This window comes from Pipra filicauda, unplaced genomic scaffold, assembly GCF_003945595.2.
Source record: "Pipra filicauda isolate LSUMZ 115617 unplaced genomic scaffold, ASM394559v2 scaffold14_size4853619_pilon, whole genome shotgun sequence".
NCBI lineage: Eukaryota > Metazoa > Chordata > Aves > Passeriformes > Pipridae > Pipra > Pipra filicauda.
Genome location: NW_024103985.1, coordinates 2939141 through 2961200, shown reverse-complemented (window position 1 = coordinate 2961200; position 22060 = coordinate 2939141). Strand labels below are relative to the sequence as shown.

The following is a 22060-nucleotide window of genomic DNA, read 5'->3' as shown; positions in this document are numbered from 1 at the left end:
CAATACTCTAGAAAAATACCTGCCATAGGACAAACCCTCGCTGCCTCTGTGTGACTCGAGCTCACGTTTCTGCTCCTCTCTCCCCCATTAATGCAGCACTTTCCTCAGATCAGTTCCAGGATGGAACAATTACACTCAGCTGCTGGATGTGGAGACAGCAGATACCAACGGTGCAGTTTATAATGCAGTTGCTATAATTAGTTTTTGAAATGAGCACTGCATGGGGAACTCCTCAAGCCACATCATTATACATAAAATGGGCTAACTGCGACGTGGTCTCATTGTATTTCTTTTTTATTCACATTTGTCATTGCTAATGTGCTTGTTAAATAGTGACAAGTACAAATGTTCATAGCAGAAAAATTAAATGCAAATGTTATTACCATGCTGAACAAAAGGAAAAAAAAAAACAAAAAAAGAACCCCAAAAACCCTGCTGTGTTTTTTTTTTTCAGTTACCACTACTTCTGTGCTGGTCTTTGGAATTACACTATTAGGATCAGACTGCAGCATGTTCCTTGGAAAATGAACTTTGGCTAGAGTAAAACAATAGTTTTGGTCTTGTTCTAATTATATATTTTACATATGTATATACATATACACCTGTATCTATGTAAATATTATCTATATGTTATTATACATACATATTGCATTTATATTGATTTTATATGTATAAAATAAAGAGAAAGGGGGAGAAGAAAGAAACAGAGTGTCTCCACTGTTCGGTGTCAACTTAATTTTAAGAGAAATTTAAGAACTAACTAGGCAGCAAGGGAAAAAAATACACACTTTCATCTATGAGTGAAATCAATTTCATCAATTCCCCTCATTGACTTTATAGCAAATATGTTACTAATATCTCTTCCAAACTACTGATAAACTTCACCAGTGTGTGATTTGGCTATTACTGGTATATTTATTTCTGAAAACAAATAGAGGGAGGGAAAGAGAGAAAAAAAAGCGAAGTGGAAACACAAGAAAGGGCCCTGTGGGGTGACGGAGAGTTTGTCACAGAAAGAACAGGACTGAGGAGTCTCCAAGAGCAGAGTGTGGCCCAAAGTGTGTAGCAGGCGCATTTTCTCCTTGGATCAGCATTTCAAGGGCAAAATGAGGCAGAAAGCCTCAGTGAGTTCAGTTCTGGAAGTGCACCTGAAGTTCATCTGAGGCAAAGCAGCAGCTTTAACACACAGATCCCCACACTGTGCTCAGAACAGTCCATTATCCTTTGCAAGAGATGCCCCTTCCCCGCTCGTTTATGAGCTGTTTTACACCCACCCAGAGGTCACCTTCCCTGCTGTCCCCTAACCCAGCAGCAAACAAATTGCTTTGGAAGAGGGGGCTGCATTCGAATCCTCACTTGACCCCCCAGGGCAGCCCTTGCTCACGAGCTCACCCCCTCTGCCTGCTCAGCAGAGAGCAGCCCAGGAGCACTCCTGCAAGCATCCTTCCTAACCCAGCTCACAGTAAATGTCTGGGTTACAGATGCAGGTACATGGAAAACTTTTGAACTAAGCAGATTTATTTCTGTTTGCACTAGACTAGACTGAAGCAACTTTTGGACAAAACAAATGATATAAGCAAGCAGCAGGACTCCACGCTTTTTCCATCTCAAAATCCTGAGAGCCACTTAATTCCTGCTTAAGCCAGACCCACTCCCTGATGGAGTTTCATCACTGTGCTTTGGAGATAAGAGCAGATAGTACCCCAGTTGATCCAAATATGTTCCATACAGTAAGCTGAAAGTTCAAAATAAAAATTAAACTGAGACCTAAACAAACAAACAAACAACCTAAAAAATAATCTTGCTCTTATCTAGGATGAGCTGAAACAACCTAGAGGAAAAATGATACCATGCAGTAGCAGTGTCGGGCTCTGTGAGGATGTTCTCATGGTTTGGCAATACTCCCTGGGTTCCTTTCCTTGCTGTAAATGAGTCAGGAAGAGCAGTAACCTGAGAGCAAAGCCTTTGCTTCAAATCCAACCAGGACAGGGTTAATGTGGGAATGCTTTCCAAAGACACAGGAAGAAAAACCCACCAGGTTACAAGAGGTGATAACTTATTTCTCCAAGAAACCTCTGGTTTGACTAAGTACAAAATGCAAGACATGGAGTGCTGACCTGCTGCTCCTCAAGGTCTATTTACCATCTTCTGGTCCACCTGGGATGAGCATGAGCTGGCCTAGGATGGTACTCCTGATATTAAAAGTAAACAATTCATTAAATGTGCCTCTTGACATCCTCCAAACCCTGCTGATGATCTGAGGTGACCCAAGCCCACCTCTGCCAGCTCAGGGAATTAGTCATACAAGTGGTCATCAGGGATAGCAGGTACCTGCAACCCTGCAATTTGCTGGCCATCAAATAGATGTGGATGGCTTGGCAGATCCAAAATTACAGTGCAAGTAGGAACTGAAAGTTTTACAGGGGAAATTATTATTGTCAGGGTTTTATGAAGAAAATAACCCTGTAGAATGTATTTTAAGGTAGTAGTTTAGACAGGAGTATGACAACATCGTAAACCATAAGAGGAAAACTTGAGGCATTTAAAAACATCAGAGGAAAAATGAGACTGAATTACTACTGCCTCTTCTTTCCTTGTCATTTGTTGTCTTAAATGATATGTGTGTGCCTGTGTGTGCATTTGTAAATATATCTCCCTCTTTAGATGGATTTTACAAATGGAACAACTCACAGTGTTGCTGTATTAAGGAGCAAAAATAAAAATCTATGAGTATTTGTAAACACCGGCCAGAGAGAACAGGTAAATAACCACATCCCTCCAGAAGATGAAGGATGCTGTCACACAGCCACAAATACGTCCAACTGCAGCCACCAGAGCCAGCAAACTCCCTTTGGATCCCTCCCACCCCTCCTCCCTTGTGCTTCAGAAGCCACCAGAGCCCTGCCAGAGCAGGCACATGCCCCAAAGAGTAGGTTTGGTTTGTTATGGGTCCTTCTGAGTTGTCCTTCCTGCATCAGAGCTGTCTCCATAGTGAGCCGCAGGTGCCAGATTGGAGCTCAGGGTGTGCAGTGAGGTCAGGATGCACCAACTCGGTGGCTTCTGCTGTCTCTGTGGAGCAACCCAAGTCCTCAGAGCACGTGGGCAGAGCCTGAATTGCCTTAAATTCACCTTAAATTGCCCAGCCCTGTGCCATCCCACACAGGGATGGCCCTGCCCGTGGAGCAGTGTTCCTAGAAAGTGGGAGAGGCAGGCCAGGGCTGTGAGATGTTCATTATGCATTTCAGCATCAGGCAGCCACGTGCTCCACTGAGCCAACAGGGGTTACACTCCATATGTCTTCCATTTATCATAATTGAATGTCATAAACAAATGTCCTCCAGAAAGGAACCAAACGTCAGCATTTCCTCAGCCTCAATAACCAGACACTCACGCTGTGCCAAGGATTTCTAAAGGAAAGCAGAAGAGAACTGCATGGGGAAAGGCAGTGGGATGGGAATCACCTCATCTTTCCGAGGTGGGAGCCTGGGAGGTGAAGGAGCAGCTTATTCTGGGAGCTGTTAGCTGAGCTCTCAGCTCTGCCTACTGGTATATCACTGAGAGCTGGTGTCTGATGAAAGAAGACGTGAATGAAAGGCGTTTAAGCAACTTTCTAGGAAGGTTTTTCTCTCTTTTTCAAAAACATAGTGAGGATCACTCTGTTTTGAGACTCTAGTTAAACATTTTCACTGCAAATCACCGACAAAGTGGGAAGCTGATGAATGAAGTGTCTGATTGACACAGAGAGGCATAAAGTGATTTCACCCTTCAAGGAGCTCTCGCAGTTTTCCCCCGGAGTTCAGCTTTGTAACTTCTGGAAGTTCTGAATTACAAAATCCTGCGTGCTAGTGCAGGATATGAGGACAAGGCAGAGCTGGGCATCTCCCAAGGATGTGAAGAGCTGTCCCCCATGGACAGGCTGGCTGTGCAGGATGCTCTGCCTGCATCCCATCCCCAGCAGGCCATGTGGGCAGCAGGAGCTGCATGGCACAAGGTGCCAGCCCGGGAGGGTGAAGCTGGAAAGGCTGCAAAAGCCCCCACATCCAGCTCACCATCCTCCTCCTCTGCCTCCTGCTAAATCCACAGCTCATGGGCTCTGTAAAGCACTGAGCAGCTTTCACAGTCTAGTCCCTCTCAGACTCACAAGCAAACCCCACTGACACGTCGTGGACTGGCTGTCACGTATGTCACATGTAAATAAACAGCACAGCTGGCTGCAGGCACAGACTGAGAGCAGGCATTTCTAGGTGTATGAGAAAAATAGTTTCTTCACAGAGAACAGATTCCCAGGGGGTGTAAACCAGCCTGGATGCTGCTTTCAGTGGGACAATGCTGTCTTCTATCATTTCAAGATCTGTTCCAGACTATTTAGAAAGTGGGTCTCTGTTAAAGCAGCTCCCGGGGTATCTTCATGTCATAAAATCCCCTTCCTAGGAAATCATCAGCCAGGAGCATGAGTTATTTCAGTGGCTACATCACTTCAGACAAAACCTCACCATCTGCTCTACCCTCTAATTACAAATGCAGAAAACATAATTCACAATCAAATCACATATAAAAGGAAAGAAAATGAGCAATTAAAATGCACATTCTGCCAGGCAAATCAACCTTCCCTTCCCAGCCACGCTGTACCCACCACTGCTCTGGCCTGTTACAGGCAGGGTCAGGATTAGTCCCGGACCACTGGAGACCCTGGTCGGGCTGGTTTCTCTGACAGCTGCCTTCCAGGCTTGATCTTCTCGTCTACTGGGAACTCTCTCCAGCTCTAGCCTGCTGCTGTACTTACTGGTGACTTGATAACCCTCAGGATCATTTTTTCTGAGGTAGAAATTTACCTTTCCAGTGTAGAGACATATCTTTGTTATTTCCTGCTCCCTGCCTCTATTCTGGAGTCCTCCTGGCTCACGAGTCAACATGAACTTGAGGGCTTGGGGGGAATAAGCAGGGATTGATGGTGGTGTGTTTGCCAGCCAACACCCCAGGCTGAATTCATCTCTAGTGCAGCGTGGCTGCACTTAGTGAAGTTATCATCCCCTCAGGAATGTGCTGAAATGTACATTAACATTCAGGCATCATTTATACTCTATAAGTAATTCAAGCCTACAGAGGCAATTTCTTGCATGTTCAAAATTCAGTCTCCTTCTCTAACATCAACCACTTCAGAAGGGCTGAAATGCAGTTTTGAGGCCCGAGAGAAGGGGGGTCCTTGGAGAGGGATGTTCCACTGGGGAGAAGGATTTGACCACTGTGCCTTACTCTCACGTACCTGACCCACGAGACTGGATGACAGACAGCTCTGTCCATCAGTCTGTCCATCACTGATGCAGGGGCTTTTAGGAGCAGCCCATCAGGTCCATCCCAGAGGGATGGGGTCAGAGCTCTGCAGCGGTGCAGAGCAGGGGGAACAAAACTCTGCTCTATTAACGTCACTCAAGGAATGCAAAGCTCTGCATCTGACATGTCTACAGAGACCTTTCTCATGGCACATCCTCCCACTCCTGGCTTGGGTGAAGGAAAACCCCTTTGTGAGCCGGCACTGCAGTCTGATCCTCCCTTCTCTCCCTGCCCAAAGCCTGCACAAGGCTCGTGCTCGTTTTTTGGCAACACTCAGGTTTCCATGTTGGGCCCCAAGGAACACACAGCGATGGTCCCTGCTGTGCAGGTCCCATGGAATGGGAAAGGGATGGGGCTTAGCATGACAGCCATGCAGCCAGCACTGCCAGCCCTGCTCTCTGATGGGAGAACCCCACCAAGTGCTGGGGCACTTTGCCATTGCAGGGGTTTGTCGAGCAAAACTCCAGCAACAAGAGGGCTGCTATGGACCCAGGCTGAGGGGGATTCCTGACTGGATCAGATTGCTAAATAATCTCTACTTTTCCTTTTAAAAGCCTGCTCCAGGACCCTTCCTCCACTCCTCCCTTCAGAGCTGCCCTGTGAGATGCTCATTGGCACAGAGAGCACGAGGCTCTGATATTATTTCGGAAATGTTTCAGGGCTTCACAACAGTTTTACAATATCTTGCAGCAAAGTGGCAGATGGGATTCTGGACTAATCAATACACCAACAGAGCCAAGTGCCGGATCACTGATCTGAGCTGAAAGAATAAACACTAAATCCAAAGAACACAAGAATACCATCGGTTCTGTAAAGCCAGATGATCTGTAACTTGTTCAGTGAGAAATTCAGTTCCCAGCTTTGCAAGTCTGAACCGTGAGCTCAGCAGACGAAAGGAGGAGGCATCTCTCCTCCTGAACCAGTTGCTGTGCCCAAGGAGGAGTCACAGCCTGGATTGCTGCTGTGGGGAATCAGAACTGTAGCTCTTTTGTAAGGCTGAGCACAGGCAGCCCAAGCTGGGCCCTGGGCCTGGGCAGCTCCTGGTTCCCAACACTGTGTTCACCTTTCCTGGCCTGAATCTCTTCTTGATGAACCAAAACCATACAATGCTGCATGAGAAGAGTTGGATGAAAGCAGCAAGCCAAGGGCCCTGCAGCTGGCCAGTGCATCACTCCAAAGGCAGCTCCATGGTCTCCTCCCTCAGAGCAAACTGGGCTGTTTTCCTCACAGTTCTTTCTCAAGTGCCCTCAGAGCCACGACAAGACCTCAGCCAAAAGCCAAGGGTTACATCATTGTGTCTGGCAGATGGGAACTGGTGGCCAGGAGGTTGATCAGGCCATGGGGCAGCTTGCCATGAAGGGACAGGTGACCAGTTGCCTGGCTGCAAAACCTGGGATACGCAGCTCCATATGTGGGAGATGGGGCAAAGGGGAATTCAGCAGCCTTGGATTGGGCACTGGCAGTCCCAGCTGCTCAAAATGTGCCCTGTGACCCCCTGCCTCTCTCCCCTTCACAGCTACACTATGAAAATCAGGATTGAGGGGGTCCCACGATGAATCCAGACAGCCAAAGAGCTCCTGCCATGGAAGAAGGAATCTGTCCTTCCCATTTTCTTAACAGCCCCTGTGCTGAGTCAATACCCATCACCTATTATCACACAAAAAAGCTTTTTTTTTTTTAAATAATTTGGAGATTTTAAAAGCCAAACAAAAGGCATGCAAGAGGCTATAAATTCAAAGGAGATTTTTTAAGGTGCCAATCTGCAGCTGAACTCTAGTTATGGTTATTATACCTAAACAGACATAAAGCTCTAATGTGGATCAACACATTTTATCACAGTCATTCACTGAATACTGAGTCCATGCAGCTTAGCTATTACCTTTCTACAGCTCTGAAAGATTTACCATAGTTTCAGATTAATCTGGAATTTTATTATGTAGTTATTTTAATCTCACTTTATTTCATCACTGCTTGGAGTCCTATTATCAAAGTAAGATCCTGTTAAGATATAGCAATGATGGATAGTGTTAGAACCAGCTAAAACAGAAACAGAATCCAAATCTGCTTTGCTATATGCAGAAAAAAACCTAAGGAGAGCCTTTATGAAGCATTATAGAGGGATAAAGGGGTAATTCTTACTGGGTGGCTGGGACGAGTGTTTAACTGGGTGCCCCCCTCTCCTCATTATTTATCTGTATGAGCATCTCTCACCCATCATCAGATTGAAAGACAGAAGAGGCCATGAGACAACCTTCTCTGAGCTCGTGGCTGAGTATCAGGCACTAACCTGATTTTCACATACTCTTTGCTGAGGTAAAGTACTTGTTCAGGCAGGACAAACTCACTCTGGAAGATCCCTCTCACCTCATTCTCTCCAAAACACTGAAGTGAGGTTGGGGCTCTTGGACTGCCAATCACCATGAGAACATGACTTTCACAAAAGACACCAGACTGACAGTGTGGGAGACTAACCACAGCCCCAGCTCAGAGCTGATGGTGTTGGCAGGGTCCCAGCACACCAGAACCAGCAGCTCGGGGACAGAAGAGCCAGCCAGGCACATTCTCTCCAGTGAGACTCTTTGGCAGGTTTCCTGCCATAGTGTTTTTGGAGATGGAATTACTGCTCAGGTTGAAGGATCTCTGAGAGCAAGCCTGGCACTTGGGGCTGCAATCTTTGCCCTGTTGGGATGTTGTTCAGACATTCTCTGGTGGGTGCTTTGCAGCCCAGTTCCTCAGTGAGGAATTCAGGGGAGTGTTAAAGAGAGTCAAACGCTCTAAAGCACAGATTTACATATCATCTGCCGAGACCTTTAAAACATATATCGAAATGCTATCCTGAATCAGAACATCTTTCTAAATTGGAACTGAAAATCTCCAGGGCACGGTTAAAAACGCAAGGATGAAACGCCACATGTGGCAACTTCGGGAAGAGCCAGGGGAAGGCTGTTCTCGCAGCAGGGCAGTGCAGCATCAGCCAGCTCAGCGCTCAGGGCCAGGGGCTCAGACATCGCAGCGGGTGACACGCGGGTCACCCGGACCGCAGGAGGGCTGGGGTCCAGCTGCTCACAGCCTGTCAGCGCAGTGCTGGGAGAAAAGACTGGCACCGTTCACTCAAAGTGTGATCACCTCCCGCCCCGACCTCGCAGCACCTGCTGACACACCTGAGACCCGGACACGGCGAGGGGACGGAGGACACTGCCCCGGGACACCCCGAGGCACTTCCCTGCAATCACAACACAACGGGGTGTTCCGCGATATCTGGTTTACCCTCTTCTCTTTTCATCATCCTCAGCCCTGCAAAACCACCATGCCCCTGGCACTGCGGGACCCCGTGGTGCTGGGACAGGCCCTTGGGCAGGGCCACCGCAGGTTCCATAACCCCCTCGGCGCTTTGGTTCGCTGCGGGGTTTGCTCTCCTACGTGGTTACACATCCCCGCCGGCGATGCTCCAGCCCGGGGGCACCTGTATTCCCCCTGTATTCCCAGGGGAGCTGCAGGAAGAGGTCGATTTAGATCGGATCTAGGGAAGCAGCCGGCAATAGAGCCGAGCTGCGGCAGCACAGCGGGCACAGCCGCCCGGTCTGCACCGTCCTCTAGTGGCCACCGGCCCCGGCTCACCGGCCCCAGGGCAGGGAGAGCGGGCAGAGGCCCCGTCCTCCATCGCACTGTTCCCTCTACTCCTCCGCCTCCCCCATCAAGGTAAGCCTGGGACTGCCATCCTTGCCAGAACGACCGCTGCAGCTGCCACACTAATCACCAGCAAGGCTGATCCTGCTCGGGATCTGCAGTTCTTGGCCATCATGACTCTGTTTCAAATACCACAGCACGTGGTATCTCCCATCTCCAGCCGACATGACTAAAATGTAAATCCTCACTCAGTCTGCAGGAAACTGGTGTAGGCAAAGGGATGTGACTCATTTGCTTTGTGTCTCAGAGCCCAACACTCTTTTCCAAGAGCAACCCAAGAATGCACTTTGTCACTCAGCTAAATATTTGATAAAAGTTAAGCACACCCACCTGTGATTGATGCTTCTCCTCACACACTCCAGCCTCAATCCGGGTAACTCGTGGCATTACTGAAGCATCAGTTATTTTTAGCACAAGCACAGCTCCATCAGCAGGCCTGCAGTCTGCTCCTTTTGACAGGGCTCACTCTGTGTGTTTATCTACAAAACAGGGATAAACAGCAGGACATGGAGTCTGCAGTCCTTAACTCTGTTAGGACAGAGCTGATGTTCACACCTCTGTGTGCACCATCAGCCAGAGCATCCTGTCTGCTGGGGTTTCTCTCTCTGGAAGAGGAAGGCTGGCACTGCAGCCCCTGAGGAACTCGTGGCCACTGCTGGCAGATACCCCCAGCTATGAAATACAGGGTGAGCTCCCTGGGTTCCACTGGGTGCTCGTGCCTGACAGAGAATGCTCCAGGTACCCAAGGAAAGTGGTCAGAGAGCTCAGGGTTGCTGCTGAGCGGGTGATGTTCTCACCTAACAGCTCAAATTCTGCTCCTCTCATACATACAGGATGGTGGCTTGGAAGATTACAGGAGGCCAAGACAGCTCTCTCTGAAACTGGCCACACACTCATTGCAGGTACCTTCCACGAGCTCTGAAGAGAAGTTTCCCTCTGTTTTTATCTCTTTTGGCTCTATCGACACAACTCCAGAACTGCCTTTTTAGAGATGCAAGCATGGCCCAGGGACAGGGCAAAGAAACTGCAGAAAAGCAATTCTTTTTATTAACAGGTCTCAAACTTCCTTCATAAACTACACAAAGATAGACTCTTGGCTTATTAGTAGCAGTAAATCTCCAAGTCCAATAGGCTTCAGTTAATGAATATTGATTATGATAGCGCTGGAAAAGGCTGGTGTCAGTTGAACTGAGCCCTCTTTGCCTGAGCTGGGCTGTAAATTAACTGAGAGCTTGTTTGTTTTTCAAAATTAGGTAGTGGAAAACACAGGGGTTATGGCTGCACTAGCTTTCACTATCTCAGGGCTGTGAAACCACCTTGATGCACCTGGTCAGACCGGCTAAGCATTTTTTACTGTTTATTTAAGCACCTGGGAGCCTGTGGACCTGATCCCTTTGGAGCCAAGACAGGATCCTGTACACTGAGAGGAGCTTACATGCAATCCAGAGGAGCAGGAATGGACTCCAGGGTGGTTAAAACAACAGGCAGGGGATGTGTATCAAGCAGCTTCTAACACTCCCTTGAGACACCTGAATGTGTGGTGTGAAAAGTGAGTTATTTTACACTCACAAGTCTCATTTCTTGGAGGACCACTGCCAGCCTGCAGCCAAGTGTACTTACGTTCCACTGTGCTGGAAGAGGACAGGTACAGAGCAGAGATCCTTTCACTTGAGGCAAGCAAATCTGCTTTTACTCAAGCAGACCTGCTGGTGTTTGTACCTTCCCATCTATTTACAGATGTAAATTTACACTTCCCTTTATCCCCCAGTGAGTATCTTAAAAGTAACAATCTAAGCTGATTAACACAAACACCACGGTCACCTCAACCTTTGACTCCCCAGATAAATCTCATCGTGCTCTTGATGAGCAACTCTATCTTTTCCAACCAGTCTGGGATGACTTTGAATGGCCTTTAAATGAATGGAAGCTCGGGAAAATAAACCAAGGGCACTCCAAAGTCCACTGCAATAGAGACCTTATCACTATCCTCTGGTGGGGGACCAAGGCAGTGATGGGTGGGGAGGCTGGGGGGCTATGTCAACGTTTTCATAAAACTATCTTTTATGCTCACTGAAACAACCCAACAACAACAAATCCCAGAACAGCCCTCTCCCTCCTCCCCACATCTGATAAAAATCAAATAATAACAGGAGTGACTTATGCACTCTCTGCCTGGTACTTCTATCTGGCCTTCCAGTTAATACACCCCATGATTAAAGCATCTATAATCTACAGTCTGTGGAGACCTGTAGAGCAGGAGCAGCAGCAGGTGTGCAGCCTGATAAGGGCTGTTCACTCTGTGCAGATGAAACTTTTAATATTTATAACTGCTGATTTTTTTCCTGATGCCTCCCTATTGAGGGGAAAGGGGTGAAAGTTTAAAGATAAAAGCTTGATGAAAGACCCGGTGGAATGTTTTTCCAAGGACAGGCAGGGGCTTAAAGCTATCTCCACCAAAGAGCTGGTTTAAGAATGCTGCTCAGGCAAGTGCAGCATCAGAGATGGGGGGTGAAGTCTCTGGAAGACCTTCAAGGCTTGTCTAAAGTGCACCCAGGCTTCAAGCTGTAAGCTCCTCTGAGCTGTCTGGTTTGCTTGTCTGCACCAAGCACAGTGGGACTGTGCTGGGACTGCCAACCATCACCACAAAATAATTAAGTCACTCCAGGTCAGCTGCACATGCTTCAAGTAGAGTGCTAACAGCATTTCCAGCTCAGCACTGGAATATGCTGAGATCTGAAAACACACAGTGTCAGCCCAACCCTCTGTCTCAGCTGCTGTGGGCAGCACATGGGGCACTGGGAACGAACTGGAAAACATAAATTGCATCCTGCTCCAATCAATCACCAGCTGCAGTGTGGTACTCAGGATCCATGGCTGGTAAAATACTGAGGATGCTGTTGCCTTTGCAGCTTTCCTCCTGGGAAAGCATCCATTTCCAGTGGCATCCCTTCTCTAGGTGTATGGATATTTTAGTCTGTGGTGATTTGGTGTCAGGGACACAAGGCTCTGCCCATGGGACAGCAGCAGGCCACATCAGAAGGATGCTGCTTTCCTGTACTCCCAACCAATTCAATCTGCCCAACATGTAGGGTATCCCTGTTTGGTGCCAGGAGACCCCAAACAGGGGGGTGACAGGCAGGTCCCCAGCTCACTCAGCCCTCTGGATGCCTTGCTGACAGACTCTGCTTACCCTCTGTCCAGACTGAAGAACCCAACCAAACTCCCTCACTTTCAGCACCATGAGACCCCAGACTTGCCCCATGCCCAAATGGTGTAATATTTGTGCATTCAAACCCCAACACTCCTGAGTGTATTATGACAGATATGAATGATACAGCCCACCAGTAACTACAGACAGATATACCTGGGCTAACCTGAGTGGAATCAAAATATGCAGAGAAAGGTATTCATTCATTTAAATATATTCATTTATTTCATCTGAAAGATGATACACTGACATACTTCTTTCAAAGCGAGCCATGTGGTCCTCATACCTATAGCAGAGCCCTTCAAAATGTTTACCAAACCCATACATACAACACACCCTGACAGAGGGAGATACATCTTAGAGCTGAAATACAAGGCTTGGCTGAACCTGAACTGAGGTCTCTCAAGTTGAAAGCTACATCTCAATCATTCTGCCTTCCTACCTCAGATCCCAAAAGTCAAAGAAAAAAGAAAAGCAGGCTGGCCAGGGAGGAGGCAGGGTTGCCTTTTCACCAGAGAACAAAGAGTGGGACTTCTAAAAAAAAAGAGAAAAAATTTCAATCCTCAAAAATACCCCACCTGAATTCAAAAGCACCAGAAAGAAAAAAAAAAAAAAAAAAAGAGGTAGAGCTCTGCAGTCTAAAGACACATTCCACTGTTTGGAAAGCATGAGGAAAACTGGATGAAGAAAATGTGACACTTCAGTGTCTCCAAGACAGCTGCAGTTTTCCTTGACTTAAACAGAGTTCTCTGCCAGAAATTGGATTTCTTGGCCTCCACTTTCTTGACTCCTCCACAAAATATGATTTCAAGTTATACAAGCAAAGTTTAAATCTAAAGAGGTAAAATTAAGTTGCTGAAAATGAGTTTAAAAAAACAGTCCTGACTTTGTTAATAAGGAGTTTATCTCAAACTTAAAACCTTGGGGGGGGAGAAATCCTATCAGATGGAATTTCTGCGTGAAATATGGAAGTATATGAAAAATCCAAATTAACAAAAGTACCTAGTGTCAGTGGACTAGTTAAAACTGGATACACACTGGCCAGAGCTCCTACAACACATGCAGGCTGCAAGCAAAACCACACCAAGCTGCTTATCATTCTGAAGCAAAACTCAAGGATTAGCCTCCCACTGCACATCAGCTGGCCTCCCTGGCTACAGCAGTCTCCAGGATTATGCTCATTTCCAAAGCTCATGAGCATTTGGAATTAATCAACCTTAGAGCATGAGATGGATGTACATGCAGGAACACCAGCACCACTCCACAGACAGAATTACTGAGCATCATCTGAGTTGTTTGACAAAGCAGAGCTTTCAGTGCCTCGAACGTGGGAGTAGTAAGACAAGTGCAAGGAAGCTAAACACCCCTCTGAAGACTTGAGCTTAAAAATGCATATAAAAATATAATCAGAATATCATCAGGTGTTTACAGCTATGTGCTGAAGTCACTTGCTACTAACAGGTTGTCAGCTCTAGTATAAAAGCAACACATCTGAAAAATAAGAGTAGTCAGAGACTGCAGTTCCTCTCAGTGCCATGGAACAGCAGTGAGACATCTGTCCATGCAGGCACCGGTCACAGCCAGCACCAGCAGCTCTGGAAGGGCTGGAACCCCAGCCATGAACCAGTCCAGAAAAGCTTGCTCCCAGGAAAAATCCCTCCCAAATACCAGGTGGCAGCAGTTTGCAAGCGTGAGAAACGCAGGGAAGTCCATCCAGGGGTAGTGGCAAAGGTCACCGAGGAAGGCTGCACCTCTGCCAAGCAGTCCAGCTCCATCACAGGGAAGGATTGCAGAGCACACGGGAGCTCTGTGAGTGTCCCTAAGATCAGGGAGTTGCACGGGTGTGTTTGTAAGAGATGGCATCAATCTAAACTGAAGTGCTCTGCAAAAATATCATTTTTCTTCCCAAACAAACCTCGTACTTGCTCAAACTCCAGGGGCACATCAGCAGCCTTTTTCTTTACTTCTTTATCAAAAAGCTACAAAATAAAAAATAGAAAATGTTGTCAAAACTCAGTATAAGCTCTTCACCCGGATACCACTGTTCACTCTCACCTCTTAAAAGATCCAGCAAATAGGGTTTTTTAAAAAAGCCAGCCCTGTCACCACTGCTGCTCATGCTCTGTTATTTAGCACACATTTTCCTGGTTTTCCCTGGTTCTGGGTAACCAAAAGTCAGTTTAGCTCCCTCCCAGCAGCAAGGCAGATGAACAGGACATGGCTACTGTATCCAGAATCTCCTTCCACCTGGTTCCAGTCATTCCCAGAGGCACAGTAACATTACCTCATAACCTGAGAGCTCCAGGAGCCCTGATACGTCATCCTCCATCTCAGACAGTGACTGATTCAGGACAGCAGCTGCTTTGGCCACATCTGGGTGATAATGGTTCTGGAGAGACTGAAAAAGCAAGACAAATAGGAGATGGTCTATTAAGTACAGGGTAACACACATCCATCTGGAGTCCCACACAGGTGTCTGGCCCTTTGCTGGTCAGAGCTTAGTGAACATCAAACTGTGGCAGAGGCAAGTTCACTGTACTGTGCTACTACAGAGCTTCAAGAAATCCCGATTTCAGGCATCTTTCAAACATGTCAAAGGTCCCTCTCACCTGGTTCACGCCCAGCTCAAGACAGATTCATTCACAGGCCACGCTTCCAATGCATAACCCAGTTCTGCCACCTCACACGGCTCTCGTGCCACATCTGAGCTCTGGCTCTCTGGGATTCCTGCTCCTGCTCAAAACCCTTATCCTGTTGCTGCTCAAAACCCTTATCCATTTCTACAGAATAACCTGGCTGCAGCCAATTAACTTCCATCAGTGCTCAGCAAGTTCCTCTCTCCCCTCCAAAGCAAATGAAAAGCCTGGTACATTTGCAGCTATTTAGACTGTTTGAGCTGTTAGCTGCCCACTTTTCAGCTGCATGGTCAGACGTGTGCTCACAAGCCACCTACTAAATAGCATGTAAAACTTCTCCAGTGTATGGAATCATTTGCTAGGACAGAAAACAATGCAGACCAAAAGATCAGCCAGGAACTCAACTCATTTGCAGGACACGTGTCAGTATGTTCTTCTGAGTGGAGCTGCCCACTGCCAACGTGTGTCAAGGAAGCAGCAAGGGTGGAAGAGACCCATACCAGATGCAGATGTTCATTTTTAGATGACATACCTGAATCTCCCAGAGGGAGCTCTCCAAAGCTCTGCTTTCAGATGGCTCCTTCTCCTCCATAATGTATGGATCTTCTGACATATCTAAGAAAACAGGAGATACAGAGCTAATAAATCCTGTGTGATGTGTGCAAACCCAAAGGGAACACAAGAGGCCCAGAGCAGTGCTGCAGTCAGGATTGCTCTTTCCCAAGACATTTACTGTTCAGGAACAAGCCGGCACATTCCAGCATGACCTGAGTCACCCCTGGCAGCACTACAGAACCATGTTACTTTTAGAGAGCATGGGGGGCATTTGTAATAGTCTTGAAATCACAGCAGCAGCCTGCTGACTTTCCACAAACTCAAGGGATAGAGGGATCCTTCCAAACCTCCAAACTGGGATTCTACAGGAATCCTGCTCTTTATGTTGTCTAAAGGCATGACACAACACTCCCCTCTTACCTGCTGGCCCACCAGGTCTGTGCACCAGCACTCTGCAGGCGGGGTGTCTCCGGAAGAGGTTGCAGATGAAGGGAATGATCATGAGGAGGGACTCGGGAGGAGCCGTGAGGGCCAGCCGGGAGAGCCGCTTTATGAACGCTGCCACCAGGTACGCTGGCAAGTGACTGTGGGAGAGCAGGCAGAGGGGAGCAGCTTGGTAAAGTCCTGACAAGGGAAACAGCAGCTTCACCCCCCTCAAAACAGCGTGGCAGGGTAAAGATCAGTGGGGCTCTTCGGATTTTTTTGGGCTATGGAGTAGCCCAAAATGGTTTCAAGCGGCAATACAGGGTCTTGTGCGCTCTCTGGAACAAATCTGGGGGCACTTACACTCACTGCATGAATGACCTCAAATCACTCAGACTCTGTCCAGAACCATGGCACCACTCCAGGCACTGGCCAAGCACAGCTCCTGTACACAGCCCTTCACATGGCAAACTTTATTCAGTCCTTTTATAAACTTCTGAGTGCTTGGCCAGGCAACCTCAATTATATTCTTCTAATGTCATTTTGCTGATTTAATTAATGCAAAGACCACGGTGTTAAATTTATGTAGTATTTCCAGGACTACAGCAAGCACTGCAGCTGCTAATGGGAACATAAAGCTGCTGTAATGTAAATGTGCAGGATAATTCTTTTTTTTTTTTTAATGGTAAAAATGCAAATTTCTAACAGCAATCAGCTCATCTAGGCGTCTTCTTCAGGTCAGAAGAACTGGGATGAAAGAGGACAATTTTCAGCCACTCAGCCTTCAGCTCAATGGCTCACTACACAAGCAAAGCCACCCCACAGGTCTTGTCACTCTCTCCAAAGTACACCATGAATACAAGGGGTTGGATACTAAGTGCCTAGTGCTGAACTGTAAAGTGTTACTCTTGGTTTGTTTTATAACAGATGATGGCAACTATATGACCAGCTGCTTATCTAGTTTCTTCCCTGTGTACAATGAACTGACAGCATCAAGACAGACTGTCAAACACTTTACATCTCAATGTTCTGTGTCTGCAAAAGGCCATCAATTTATGAACAGCTTTATAATCTATAAAAAGCCTGCAAATTTTACTTTTCCATATTTGCAAAGACAAGACAGAGAATTCATCATTTTCAGCCAAAGTGGAACACAGATCAAAATAAATCCATAAGCACTTGTAGCTCAAACTCTGGTAACTAACTGCAATTTTTCCTTTCTGAAACTGTATGGCTGCATGGCAAATCTTCAGAAATAGCACATGAAAAATTACACAACGCTACAATAACACTCTTGGATTCGGTTTTCTTGGTAAAAATGAACCTGATCCAGTAAGCACACTGAATACATTATATCCAGACATGTGGGGGACTGCTCAAAAACAGACTCTGGCCAACAGAAAAGCAGGAGGAAAATATGTGAGCAAACATAATGAAGATGTTACTTACGATGAAGACAAAAACAGATCAGTCAGATGGAAGAAGCGAGCTCGGTACTTCACGTGATATATGGAAGGGTCTAACAGACTGTACAGCTTTTTGTAAAAGTCAGGATACTCCCTGTTAAAAAACAGGCAAATACAACATCCATTAGTGGTGCACAGGGGGACTGCACCGTGTTTAAAGGTTTCTGTGCTTTCACTAATGAAAGACTACTCCAGATCACTGCTCTGCTCTGTTTAGCTCTCTTAGGCTTCTCTCTACAGTCCCCTGAAAACAAGCTGTAAGGTGAATTTATGGCTCTTGCAGTGCCCAGCCATTTTTGGGCTGTGAAGCCATGTCCACTGACTGCAAATGGTACAGGATCCAGTGAAAGGGACACCAAAGATATGGCTTCACTAAGTAATCAAATCAATGGAAATTGATTTTACAGTGCTGAGCAACCACAGTCTGCAGAAGAGGATATTTAGGCTCAGTTGTAAAAGGAGTCAAGACTATCAAAAGAGCTCAGCATCCAAACAGCTGAGCCTCTTGGGCAGAGTTTGGCTTTCTCACTGGGGAATTTCTAAGCCTGAAGGTGTGGCGAATCCATTTCAGTCCCTCTTACATAAAGATATAAATGCAAACCCCCATGTTCCTTTAAACAGTATGTTCTTTTTACTTACAAATTATGCTGATGAATCAGAATAAACAATCCATTTAGGGCTAGAAGACTGATTGCTCCACCTGTAAGGAAGCAGGCAGGAATCAACACAATAAAAACAATCAGAAAAAAAATCAGCTTCCAATCGTTTGTATAATAAAACCTTCCCAGAAGGAACACAAAGCTGAGTACCTGAAATTAGAGCCAGCGTGATGGCTGAAAGGTGAAACAATTTCATCTACAACCTTCCAGAGGCTCCCAAGTTTCTTACAGAGATTAAGCTGTAGTTTAGGAGAAAAATCTCTGAATGACTGAGACACAAAAATGTGCTCCTCTAAATCCCAAACAAAGCCACACTGGAGAAGCAGAGGTCTCCTCAGAAAGGACATTTCTATAGGAATCTGTGCATCTTGTGTCTGGATGCAGCCCAGGTATCAGCAGTGCTGGCTGAACTCTATATTTAAAATAAATCAGTCCAGTATTCTACTATTCCCAAAGTCTTAAATAAAATTTTCTTTATGCACAAGGGGCAACAACACTGACAAACACAGGTAAAATCATCTCACTTTCAGGGACAATGGAGTTCACCCTAATTCCTTTGCTACATCCCAGCCAAAAGCACATCTATTCCATCCTCTAGGTCGTGGTGCTGCATCCAGCAGAGCTTCCAAATCCATATGTCCCCTGCTGCAGGTATGTATGACAAAGGATAAAAGCCTGTTCTCACTCACCTATGCCATAGGCCACCGTCAGGAAGTCCATCATGAGAGTGGGTTCGTTCATGTAAGGCAGGACAGAGTCGTGCAGAATGACAAGAACCTTCTTGTAAAGGCCAGTGGGCAGCTGTGAAGGATGAAACAACAGTGACACAATCACTGCAGGAAGAACCGAGAGTAACAGCGACCTGTGGCTCAAGAAAGCAAGGCACAAGCAAAAGGGAATGTGCCAGGACAACACAGAACTGCTTCCAGCAGCAGTTCCCAAATGGGAGAGTTTACAAGTGACACCTGACAACCAAGTGCATTCAAAGAGGCAGGTGCTCACAAGTAACAGTGTCATCACAGCTCAGAAGGGAAAGTCACCATAAAAAGGGCTGTGGAAGCTTCAGCTAGTGCAGAGAAGTTGTTACACTGCAAGTCACTCTTATAAGCAGACAAGTTTAAGGTGGGGAAAAAAGGCTGGGAGTAAAGAGAAGAAATGAACCATATATGAGATCAGGTTTCTTGGCAGAACGATCCAACAGAAATGGTCACTGGGCTGCTCCCATCTGACACTGAAAGCACACTGTGGTCCTACCAGGAGCTCCATGCAAGGATGGCCACAATTGCTAAAGATCAGCAATCCTTTAATTAAAGAGTGATACAGATCAGTGGCAGAAGCAACACTCACCTTGTGTTTCAAAAAAGTGAGCCACATTTTCTGAAACACCTGCCTGTGTGCCTTAAAAGAGAATTGCAAACAGTGAGTAAAACATGCTGGTGTAGATAAAGCTCTATTTTAAATAGATACAATTTCAATTCTGAAGAACCAAATGAACAGTTACCTGCAGCTTTGACATTTTCAATTCCTCACGATTTTCTAAGGAGACAGAGAAGACAGATGTTGAACTTGAAATGGATGTTCAAAAAATTAAGATCTGCCTTTTTTCCTTAGCCCTTTAATAACCTAAAAATTTGGGCTTGTGTCCTTGTCTTGATACAAGGCCATGACAGACCCCTCTGTAGACTGAGGAATGTGGATTTCTGACACTGTTCAGAATCATGGTGATCACAGAACCAGACATTCTTCATTAACAAACTTTACACAATGAAAAACTTAAATGTGATTTTCCTTTTCACCCACAGTTCATCGTGCTGAGCTTACCAACCTTGCTTCACCATAAATTTGACCATGTCAGACTCTTTGTTTGGCATGTTAATGGGCGAAATGAGGGAAAACACGTTCTGCTGGTAAAAGGGCAGCGGCCTCTGAGAAAAAAAGCAAACAGATAAACATATCAACCACTAGTATCTTCCTGCTTCAGGCAAAAAATATACAATCAAGAGCCACCTCTCCAGTAACAATTTGTTACCTCTTTTGTCTTTTGCATGACTTGTCCAATATTGGCAGTGACTGCCTTCATGACAAAGTACCGAACGTCATCGTAGTCCATGTACTCTTGGAAGCGAGAGATCAGGAGTGAAGCATCCTCATTTACAGGAAGCAAACCATCAACGACCACCTAACAAAGGGTTTGTAAAGGAAAGCACCGTGTCAGTCTCTTGCAGCACTGGAGCAGAGAGAGAGCTGAGGTGGCTGAGGGCACATGAAGCCATCAGGTCACTGACAGGAGGAACATGTCAGTTCTGCAGCTTACCTTAAGGAGATCAAAAGGAAAAGTCAAAGTCCCCTTCCACTCTATTTTGATCAATGGATACTGTGCCTCTAACTCAACAAACTTCATGAGGGTGCAGAGTGACAATTCCTTTTAAAAAAACAACACACAAAACCCCCACTTCAGTAAGGACACCAGGGGTCAGACCCAAAGGAGGCAAATTCAAAAGGAGAAAGAATGAACTAGGATGTTGTTCCCCGAGAAAGCTGCATGCCCGCAGGTGAGCAGAGGTGAGCTGGAACACAGGTGATGTCCTACAGCCCTGCCTGCCCTCCCACACCGAAATATCGGGCGATAATCGCCAGGGACCCCCCGTGTCAGCAGCGGGCTCAGGACTCACCTTGACCTGGAAGGCGTCGTGCCCCATCAGCTCGCCCAGGCAGCCCACGCAGTCCTGGTAGCGGTGCCTCATCCATATCTTGTACTTGTCCTCGGCGCTGTACCGATCTGCGGGTGGGACACAGACACGCCTGAGGCTCGGGCAGGGCCCGCCTGCCCCGGGACCACCCCCTGGGCAGCGCCCGCCCGGGCTCACCGGCCAGAGCGGCGTCCTGGGCGGGCAGCGGCCCCACGAACAGCTCCCGGCGCTCCAGCAGCGCCCCGAACAGCCGGCTGCAGGTCCTGGCGGCGCTCACGATGTCCTCCTCCTCCTCCTGGGCCTGGGGAAGAAAAGCGTGTCTGAGCCGCGGCCGCGCTCCCCCCACAGCCCCGCTCCCTTCCCTTCCCGTCCCGTCCCGCACCGCCAGCGGCTCCAGGATCTCGAAGACGCGGTTGGCGTTGGAGCGGCTGCCCAGCACGGCCTCCAGGCTGGCGGCGAGCGCGGCGGCCCCCGCCATGCTGAGGGTGCCGGGCCGGGAGGAGGAGGAGCCGCGGCCGCTCCGCCCGCAGGCGGGGCCGGGGCCGGCCCGTCCTCCCGCCCACGGGCCCCTCTGTGAGGGGAAACACCCCGAGCCCCCCTCCCTCCCCGGTACAGAAGGGCAGGGCGAGGCTGCGGTATAAAAATGTACACTTTATTACACCTTCAGGTAGGATACAGCACTATTCCTTATCATCCTACTGGGTCGAGTACAAATGCTCATCACTTTATGTACAGGTTGACTTTCCTAACACGCTCTCCCGGGAGAAAGACACATCGAAAAGGAAAAAATAAAATTGAAAGAAAAAAAAAAAAGGGAACAAAAAAAGGTGACTTTTATCTTCATCGACTGACCTAAACAAGAAACGATCGCCTCTTTAGACACAAAATCGGACCAGCACAACGATGCACCCAACAGCTGGAACTGTTCCCCCCCCCCCCAACGTTCATGCACATAATAAAAGCTAAACACTTAAAACTGGGGCTAACTAAGCAATAGTTTTGGATGAGCAAGGCTATACTGTACACAGTGTCACTATCCATTACCACTGCAATTGCTTTGCATTTTAAACTACTCCTCCACTGCCAGCAATCCCAGCTCTGTGGCTCGCCAAGGAGTTCAGGTAATGGCACCGGTGGTTCGGCAGGGTCAGGAGAACACTACTGCATGCAAAAACAGCTTTAAAAAAAACCAAATGCCCTTGTATTTGCAGACCTGAGGGTCCAAAAAAAAAAAATGATGCAGGACAAAAGAGGTTATAAAATAAAATAAAAAAAAAATCAGGAACGCTGCCTGAGCCAATGTTTACATTCGCGATGTGAACAGAATGGGCTGTACCTATCCTAAGAGGAGCTGGTGGGTATTCCTTCCCGTTTAAGCCACGTGGATTGCCAGGTACCAACACGT

At 47.1% G+C, this 22060-nt stretch overlaps 1 protein-coding gene across 1 annotated transcript; it reads right to left on the bottom strand.

Annotated features, from left to right (window-relative positions):
- Positions 1–12424: 12424 nt before the first annotated feature.
- Positions 12425–21172, bottom strand: NOC4L (nucleolar complex associated 4 homolog). Its single transcript, XM_027732988.2, has 15 exons — positions 21038–21172; positions 20833–20956; positions 20638–20744; positions 20280–20387; positions 19995–20144; positions 19791–19890; positions 19467–19501; positions 19313–19363; positions 18655–18766; positions 17946–18006; positions 17290–17400; positions 15838–16001; positions 15395–15477; positions 14511–14624; positions 12425–14205 (listed from the first exon to the last, which is right to left on the bottom strand). The coding sequence occupies exons 1-15, from the start codon at positions 21131–21133 to the stop codon at positions 14089–14091; spliced, it is 1533 nt and encodes a 510-aa protein (XP_027588789.2). The 5' UTR covers positions 21134–21172; the 3' UTR covers positions 12425–14088.
- Between the last annotated feature and the right edge of the window lie 888 nt (positions 21173–22060).